The 10,241-nt window shown below is 37.9% G+C and overlaps 1 protein-coding gene across 1 annotated transcript; it reads left to right on the forward strand.

Moving 5' to 3' along the window:
- The first annotated feature begins 1,954 nt into the window (after positions 1–1,954).
- Positions 1,955–2,572, forward strand: LOC108310842 (ADP-ribosylation factor-like protein 2-binding protein). The gene is given in 1 exon segment (XM_037741799.1): positions 1,955–2,572. A coding segment is annotated over 1 exon segment (468 nt). The 3' UTR covers positions 2,423–2,572.
- The last annotated feature ends 7,669 nt before the right edge of the window (positions 2,573–10,241 follow it).

The following is a 10,241-nucleotide window of genomic DNA, read 5'->3' on the forward strand; positions in this document are numbered from 1 at the left end:
TTTGCATGGTGTTATATATTGAATTTCACAGGAATATAACTACCATAAACTGAGGAAAGAATGTACTTGGTTCATGTTCAGAACTTTATCAGGAGTTGTTTCTCATTTCAAAAATCACATCACTATAGGTACTACTGAGAGTGGTATTTGAGTCACCAACACGACACTCATGTATCCATCTGCATTTGTCGATGAGGCATTCATGGTGACTGTAAGTAGATGTACAGGTTTCCTCATTTAGCTCTTATCTCAAAATGTCAAATATAAATTTTAAATGTGGGCAAATATTCAGTCAAATATATTAAATTGGGTTTTACAGCTTTTATGCACAAATGAACAGTCACCAATATGTCCATTCCGCCAACACACTTTTTTCTAATTAAGCCAATGAACCCATGAAGAGTAAGTGAACATTTTACAAAGGAACATGTTGATCACACTGGCAAAGATATGTATATATATTTCTGATATTTAAGGAAAACTAAAAATTGTAATACTGTAACTGGAATATTCAAGAACATTCTCTGCAAAAGGAAGTGGGTCTCATTGGTTCTTACAGAACAACATAAAATATCATACAATATGGTACATCATACAATATTCTAAGAAGATTAGTCTTATAAGCTATATAAGAGATTAGTACAAAGAGGCTAAAAACAAATCCAAACCAAATAATTTCTCTATCCCATTGTAATACTGCTTTAAGAAGATGGTAAAAGATATTGAAATCAGTTGCATAAGGCAAATATTCTTGATTATGACTGGGCAAAAGTAACCAGTATAAATATAAGACTTTAATATTTGTGTCTATAAAGTGTGCAAGGACAGAAAAATTATGTAGAAAAGATTAATTTCAAAATTACTAACAATGAATACAAAAAATTGTCAATATTTGAAACCCTAAAATTAATTAAAGGGAAAAAATTTCCTTTTCCAGCATCATTGCTTATTTAACAGAAGGAGCACCAATAATGTAAGTTTAGAGCCAACTTTAAAAGAGGTACCGGGTGTTTTAACAAGTCATTTTATTATTCATCAACAACTTAATTACCAAGTTTCAGAGAAGGAGATAATCATCAATGAATGTTTAAAAATAATCCCTTTACTAACAGATTATTCATAATCTTGCAAATGTCAATGAAGTGTTTGAATGTCATGTCCAAAGAAGATGGTTTACCAAGCAAATATTTTTAAAAGGTTTGGCTCATATTATAGGCCTTTATGGATCTTTAACATGATCAATAAAAAACATATATATAATTGGAAATACTGCAGATTGATGAGGTATAGCTTTAAAGCATATTTGAAAAGGTCTTCTTTATTCAAATTATAATTTTTAATTTATATTTTGTATATCAATATATTTATTTTCAAATATAGAGAAAAATTGAAAAATTAGGGCAAGCTTGTCCAATCCACAGTCCATGGGCCACATGTGGAGCAGTATGCCTTTGAATGCGGCCCAACACAAGTTCATAAACTTTCTTAAAATATTATGAGTTTTTTTGTGATTTTCTTTTTAGCTTATCAGCTATAGTTAATGTTAGTGTATTTTGTGTGTGGCCCAAGGCAGTTTTTCTTCCAAAGAGGCCCAGGGAAGCCAAAAGATTGGACACCCTTGGATTAGGGCAAGGAACATCCATATGCCTGCCACCTACATTCAGCAATTGCAAGTATTTTGCTGTAATTACTTCCTACATGTTTGTATATTTAGCTAAAACATTTCAAAGTAAAATACAGTGACCATGCTATTTCACCTCTGAGTTCTTAATCATGAATCTCCTAAACATAAGGATATTCTCTTACATAACCACAGTGTTATTACTATACCTTAAAAAATTCAGGAGTGGGCTGCATCCTGGGCGACAAGTCTTCCCCCAGCTGTCCTCTGTGCCTTAGATACCGTAGGGATCCAAAGGGCCAGCTCACTTGGGTGGGTGCGGTGGCACCAACCATGGACACCTTAGAAGAAAGCTTCACAGTGACCTTCTCCTCTGATGCTGTGATTGGATATTTAGAAGACATTATCATGGATGAAGACTTCTAGTTATTATAGAGAAATTTCATGGAAAACTACTACCAGGAGTTTGAGGACACTGAAGAGAATAAACTTACCTATACACTTATTTTTAATGAATATATTTCTTTGGCAGAAAAGTACATAGAAGAACAGTTGCAAGAGCAAATTCTTAGCTTTAACATGGCAGCTTTCACAACATTACAGTGTCACAAACATGAAGTGATTGGTGACATCCTCCAAAAGCTGCTCACATTTACAGATTTTCTGGCTTTTAAAGAAATGTTTCTGGGCTACAGAGCAGAAAAAGAAGGCCAGGAACTGGACTTAAGCTGTGGTTTAGTGGAGACTTCATTGTGCAAATCATCTTCTATGTCAGCTTCCCAGAATAATCTGCGGTACTAGGTCCTACCTCCAGACAATGAATGGGATCATTCTCGATGTCACTGGCTCAGTAGGCCAATAAGCTCAGCTCATGATGACAGGAGAATGTATCCCAGAAAAACTGATTCTGTTCTGCAACCCTTCATTCGCGTTAAGCATTGATGGTGGGTAAAAACCAAAATGACCAAACCCTCCTGGACCTATTTATCCTGAAACATCTTTTTTTTTTTTTTGAGACAAAGGCTCACTCAGTCACCCAGGCTGGACTGCAGTGGCCCAATCTTGGCTCAGTGCAACCTCCGCCTCCCCGGTTCAAGCGATTCTCCTGCCTTAGCCTCCCAAGTATCTGGGATTACAGGCACAGACCACCACACCCAGCTAATTCTGTGGTAGTTTTAGTAGAGATGGGGTTTCACCATGTTGGCCAGGCTGGTTTTGAACTCCTGACCTCAAGTGAGCCTCCTGCTTCGGCCTCACAAAGTGCTAGGATTACAGGTATGAGCCACCGCTCCTAGCCAAAACACCTTCTTGTATTCATTAACCCTAATACTCCTCTCTTCCCCAAGTAGGTACCTCTCTCAGGTGCTTCTGACTCAGACACCTTAGGAGCAAGCCCATGTCAAGCATTCCACCCTTCCTCACCCCAGTATTCATGTTTGTGTATCAAAACTCACCATCATGATCTCTCTTTATCCCAGCAGGCTTTGTATACATTTTTTGTGCATTTGCATCTCTTTTTTGACATGGGTCAGAGTTTCAGTTCTTTAGCCTTACTGGGTTTTTTTATATTTATCTGGGGTGTTACTCCAGCCTGCTGTCCATCTTGAGATTTTTGAATCTCCTGTGATCACAGCCTGTCCTGGCTGGAGGAATCAGCTGAAAGAGATGTCCTTGGCCTAAAAGCTACATGTGAAAAACAACTCCTGGTCTTAACATTTGCAGTCCTTGTATGACTATGTCTTCTGCCAGTCCTGATGTAGTCCCGCTATTTTCAGAAGTCTATTTGAAGTGTTATTTTTGACAAATATTTGTATAGATGAATTCTCAGGCTAACCTAGTGGATATGATTTTGGAAGTTCCATGATTACCTTCCATGATTACCCACTTGATTAAAGTATTATATGCCATGTGCTTTTTAGTGAATGTCATGAAGGCAAAAATGCTTCCTACACTGGCATTCATTCCTATTTTGCTGGGCACCTATGAATGCATGCTGTATGCTAGAAATACACTAAAAAGTATCCTGTACTTATAGCATGTTGGTGTGTTTGCATGTTTACTGAAAATCCTTTCTCTATAAACAAGTTTCCTGGGTTCTCAGGGTTAGGTAGGGACTCTGCTATTTCTTCCTGTCAAAATCTCTCCCATGGAGACAATGTTCCACTGCCGATCTAGCTCAGCAGGAGGAAGAGATGTAAACATTCTTACTAGTCATCTGTCTGCTTTGGTTTAGTGCGAGTGTGTGGTAGAATATTACTTATCAGAGAACATGTATGTCATCTCTGAAAAAAAGAAAATCATAGCAGCTCAATTCTCAACATGTTCCTTTGATTTTTTTAAATAAAAATAAGAATCTGTACTGACTTTTCACTTGGCTATCTTGCTTTTAAAAGACAAGCTACAAGTGATGTGTTTTTCTATACTGATGTGTCATTTATTAAATGCTTTTGTATCATGAGTAAAACAAAATTCAGAATCACTATTTAATGTCATCTAATAGTTCATTTTCAAGTGTCTCCAACTGTCCCCAAAATACCTTTTATTACATTTGTGCATCATGACTCTGTTTTAAGCTAGAAAATTTCTTGACCCTATTTTTTAATATAATTTTTTTAAAATTCACCTTTTTCTGCTAAGCTGGTTGTCCTTTAGAATTCCCACATTCTAGATTTTTCTGTCTCTTCACAGTGCCATTTAACTTATTCCTCCCTCTCTTCCCTATAAATACAAAATGAGCTCTATAGGCTTCATTAGGTTCACATCAAAAATTTTTGGCAAGAATCACATGTGTTGCTTATACTTTATATTTCTTCACATAAGGAGGTAGCAGATGTCAGGTTTTCTCCCACAACTAATGCTAAGGAGGGCAGAGTCCTGTCTCTCCAGTGCAAAGGTAGAGATACAGTGCAAATGAGGTCCTTCTTACATTTTAAGGAAAGGACCTTAATCTCATTATAGTATAGGGAATTCTCATGACTTAATCAACAGATATAATATTTTTTAAATAAGCCTGCCGGATTAGTCTTTTCAGGCTACTAGAACAGAATACCACAGACTAGGCAACTCGTAAAAACAACAAATATTTATTTTTCACTGTTCTAGAGAGTGGGAAGTCCAAGATCAAGAGGCTAGCAGATTCTGTGTCTGGTTAGGGCCCTATTCCAGATTCATAGACAGTTGCCTTTTTGCTGTGTCCCCTCATGGCAGAAGGGGTGAAGAATCTCCCTGGAGGCTCTTTTATAAGGGCACTAATCACATTCATGAGGGCTCTGCCCTCATGGTCTAATCACTCCCAAAGGACCCACCTCCTAATACCATCACCAGGGGTGTTAAGATTTTAACATTTAAATTTTAGGGGCACATAAACATTCAATCCATTGCACTTGCTCAATGAGAATTTTTATAGTTTTCAGCTTTGCCACATAATCTATTTAACATAAGGGTAGGTTAAAAGATACTGACTCAGAAATAGATTGCTCTCATTTGGATGCTGTGATGATTAGGTTTAAAGATCCATTAACATTTTACAATACCAGATTGAGTGGTTTTAAACAGATGTGTAATATCTTTGCCAGCATTTTCAAGAAAAGTTAATTGATTTCAGTATGGTGCCTCTCACATAAACAGAAAAAAAAAAAAACAACTTAATTGGACTTGAGGATAATGTATGATTTAATCAGTTGTAATAAAAAGATCTGGGATCCAGCTAAGACTTTCTCACCCACTTGTTTGAAAATAATCTAAATTATGGCAGCATTCCTACTACACATATAGCTGAGGATGGTTTCAAAATGCTTACTGCAAATGTCTTCAAAATCAATTGCAAACCAGTAACAGGAGATTGTAAGCTAACTTTCATAGACTCTGTACAATATTGAAGCATAGACCTAGGAAACAGACACCTTGTTAAATTTTAATACAAGATATTGTTTTCAAATATTTCATATTATTAGCATAGATTTAAGTTGAAAGTACTATGATAAGATATATATGTTATAATAATTACATTTTGAAACTGTTATTAGTCTGTTCTCATGCTACTAATAAAGATATACCTGAGACTGGGTAATTTCTAAAGGAAGGAGGCTTAGTGGACTCACAGTTCCACGTGGCTGGGGAGGCCTCACAATCATGGCAGAAGGTGAAAGTCACATCTTATATGGCAGCAGAGAAGGGAAAATGAGAGCCAAGCAAAAAGGGAAACCCCTTATAAAAGCATCAGATCTCATGAGACTTATTCACTACCAAGAGGACAGTATCGGGGAAACTGCCTCCATGATTCAATTATTTACTTACAGTAAAGTAAGTTATTAAGAGAATCATAAGGAATACAAAATTTATTTACTATTCATTAAGTGGATCTTCATAAAGGTTTTCATTCTTCTTGTCTCCACATTCAGTAGGCTGAAGAGAACAAAGAGAAGAGGTTGGTCTTGCTATCTCAGGAGTGGCAGAATCAGAAGAAAATCCATGCATAAGTGGACCTGCATAGTTCAAACCCCTGTTTTACAAGGATCAGCTGTAGTTAATAAAAAAGCAGTGGTAAGTATACATAAAAGAGAGGGTATCCTGTTTTTCACCTTGTTTGAAAAATCACATCAAGGCCAGGCATAGTGGCTCATGCCTGTAATCCTAGCACTTTGGAAGGCTGAGGTGGGTGGATCATCTGAGGTCAGGAGTCCAAGACCAGGCATCACTGCACTCTGGCATGGGTGACAGAGCAAGAGTCCATCTCAAAACAAAAAATACATATATACAAAAAATTAGCAGGGCATGATGGCATGTGCCTGTGGTCCCAGCTACTTGGAAGGCTGACGTAGAGGATCACTTGAGCTAGAGGTCAAGGCTGCAGTTAGCAGAGATTACACCACTGCACTCCAGCCTGGGCAACAGAGCTAGACCCTGTCTCAAAAAAAAAAAAAAAAAAGAAAGAAACAGAAAAAAGAAAATTATTCTAGTCACTGAATGTGTAAAATTGCAAGTACAAGATTTGTTTCTCGTCAATGCTTATTCAAAAAGAAGTCCTCTCCTGTTAGGAATATAGGACATACAACAAAAATACGTAAATACATAATGTACCATGTATTTCTTTCCTTTTCTGATGGAAATTGTGCAAAATAGAATTTACCAGCATGTTTATGCTTGTAAACACAAATATAGCAGTACTACAAGCAAGAAGCACATCTGTAGGTAAATTGCATATTTTATGTTTCACATGGTTATGTATCTTTTCCTGGCTCCCTGTTCTATTGCTTTATCTCTTGAAATCTTCTCAGAGTCCCTTGATGAAGGTATAATGGCAAGACTGGTCTAATATATAGTTAGGGCACAGGTCTCCCAGATTGGGATGGCCCAGAACAAATACCACTTTATATATTGGGCTGTCAAAGTTATCATCTTTACTCTTTCACTAGAGGCCTTTTTTGCCTAACTATAATGGGCCTTTGGTAAAGTAACCTACTCACATTTCTGTTAATCTCCCATGTTTGGAAAAATTAATGTTGCTATAAACTGATAGAGTTTAATGCCTCATTACAGTTAATCTTAATCAAAACAGGAGCATCTTACTAAATAAGCAATTTAGTTAAACCAACAATTTAACAAGGTTTACAAAAAAAAAAAAACAAAAATTCTATCCCCCACCATCTCTACATATAGCAAGAAGGATGAGGGGGTCACCTGCTTCTCAACCAGACCCAGACTTTGGCTGCCACAGCAAATGGATCCAGTTTCCAGCTCTATGTTTATACGTGAATCAAGGACTGCTTCTCATTGCCCTTCCAGTCACACTATTTGTTTGGGACAAGACTTATCTAGATTACTAAAAAATAGTTTTTAAAATAAATTTCCCTACTCATGTTCAAATGAGGAGCCAGCTTGGTGTGTAAGTATCTGATAACATCACAATTATTAGGAATATATGCCATATTACTATGGCTTGGAGATGGTTTGTCCCCACCAAGACTCGTGGAAATTTGAGCCGGCAATGTTGGATGATGGGGATTAGTGGGAGGTGTTTGGGTCATGGGAGCAGATCCTTCATGAATGGCTCAGTGCCATTCTCAAGGCATTAAGCTTTTGCTCTGTCAAGACTGGAATAGTTCTTTTTGGAATACTGTAGATTAGTTCCCATGAAAGCTGGCTGTTGTAACGTGAGGTTTCTCCTCCTGTTTGGTTCTCTCTTCATATGTGACCACTTTCCCTGTGACCTTCTCCACTGTATTTTGACCTCCACCGTGTCTGGCCTTCACCTGAAGCCAAGCAGATGCTGGTGGCATGCTTTTTGGGAGCTAAATAAATCTCTTTACTTTATAAATTAGCCAGCCTCAGGTATTCTATTATAGCATCACAAAACAGACTAACACACATGTGTTGATAAAATAACTATTCTTGGAAGGAACTGAAGAAGGTCATGCTTGGGGATATTTCTCTGCTATCCTTTGTTGTATTAACATATGGGCAATACATCTTGTGACATCTGTGTTAGGCCAGATTCAAGGATGATTTGGGATATAAAATATCAAAAAATAGGCATTAAGCCGCTGACTGAAGTGAACATATGAGGGATGACTAGGAATATGTAAGCCCCTAAAACTACTTCACTCTTACAGGATGAAATAAATATAAAAGTGTTATGTAACCAACAATTCTTTGGAATCTTCTTTCAAAGGAGGTCATCTCCTGGCTGTTCTAAACAAAATCAGAACACTATTTCTGAAAATCTGAGCACAGTCTCTTTTTTGTTCATGCATTATCTATGAACTGAGGAATGCAAGAAACATAAATAGAGGCTCAAAAATGTTTATTTTTATTTTCCTAATATTCTTCTCACTTTTCTGGAAGCAAAAGATGAGTTGGTTTTCTTTTAAATAAATTTTAATTAAATAAAATATGAATATATGATATAACATGTAATACAGATTGTCATAAACAAATTTCTCATATCAGAACTCTTCATTGTGATTCTTATGCTGTAATCACAATGGTAAAGTTCTGTTTTGGTGAGAATTGTTATTCTGTGGACAGTAAGTTTCATAAGTGATTGGAAAAGGATTGAAAAAAAGGTGATTGGCCAAAGAAAATTAGAATGAATGATTCCTTTCCTCAGCCCCCAACTCACAGCATAAATTACTTCTCAGGAAACCATAAAGCTGTTTTATGAAGACAAAAACAAAACAAAACAAAATAAGCTAGAAAAGGGAAAATGGAGTATACAGTTGGAAAGAGAGGAGACAAGAGATAGCCCTTTGGTTCTAGAAAATAATTCTTAACTTTTATTAACATTAAATAAAAATTCACCATATATCATTTTCTTTACCAAAGGCAGAAGCTCAACTCAGGGTTAAATTACATGAATGTTGAGAAAGCAGAATTAAAGCAGTAGATTGAAATCGATTGGTCCCTACCAGACTGCCTCGCCCTTTAAGGGGACACTGCACTGCCGCAGCCCCTGTAGCAACCATGTTCTATACAAAAGGTTTCCTCCTCCAACCAGTGACTGAATCAAAAATGGGCACCTTACCCAGGTGTAGACCATCCATGGCTTTCCCATGAGCTCCAACCAACCCAGCAATAAGAAGAACAAGTGAGGCAAAACAAAGTCTCAATATCTGGAGTCTGAAATGGAAATCCTGGAGAAATGGAACCAGTGAGCAGTGAGAATTAAGAAAGAAAGGTCCTAAGGAACTGAAGAACATGAATCCCATTGACGGCCACTATATTTTAAAGTCCCAGTAGGAAACAGAAGACACAGATGGTTCAAAGAAAGAGACTTTAACCAAGACTATTTGCAGAAATGTAAGCAGGGTTAAGAGAACACACAAAGGATGGTAAAGCCATCTAGAAAGTAGCAGCAGCAGGAAGCCATTACTACCTGGGCATGAAGGAACAGAGGCAGAAATAGGGTTACTGGAGCTCAGTGAGATCTAGAAATGTGGAATAGGGCCCCACAGCAGGAGCTGCAGCCTTGGAGGGATGTAGAGACTGCCAGAGAGGCAAAGTAGAGCAGAGAAGCAGAGGGAAGGAAGTATCCTAATCTCACTTTCCCCTTGCTCTAGTGGCCCACTCATTAGTCAAACCCAATCGGAATCCAGAGACCATGGGAGTTCTGGTATGGCTCAGTCCTGCCTGCCTCAACCCCTAGCACAGAAAAAAACAGGGGAAAGCAAGCAAAGTTCATCTGCAGATCAAACAGAGACCAACCAGAAAGCCACATACAAGCCCAAGTTATGAAGGATCTGAAGAAAGCTGGTAGACAGAGGAAAACTGTCCAGAAAAAAAGTAGACGACTTGAAAGAAAGAGAGCTAGGGAGGCCAGCTGGTCCCTAGACCTGCCTCGTTTCTGATGCCATTCTGTCCACTCACTGCAATGCCCCATCCTGACCTCCAGAGCTTAAGGCCCCTTTAATAGGTCTTGCTTCCTCACCATGAAAAAAGCCCAGATAAATCAGATTATCAAAAGAGAATATGGACTTCTTCATCTCACTGTTTTCCACTTGAGACTACTCTTGGCCAGGCGCGGTGGCTCATGTCTATATCCCAACACTTTGGGAGGCCAAGGCAGGTGGATCACCAGGTCAAGAGATTAAGACCATCCTGGCCAACATGGTGAAATCCCGTC

The sequence above is a fragment of the Cebus imitator genome, unplaced genomic scaffold (genome assembly GCF_001604975.1).
Source record: "Cebus imitator isolate Cc_AM_T3 unplaced genomic scaffold, Cebus_imitator-1.0 Scaffold108, whole genome shotgun sequence".
Lineage (NCBI taxonomy): Eukaryota > Metazoa > Chordata > Mammalia > Primates > Cebidae > Cebus > Cebus imitator.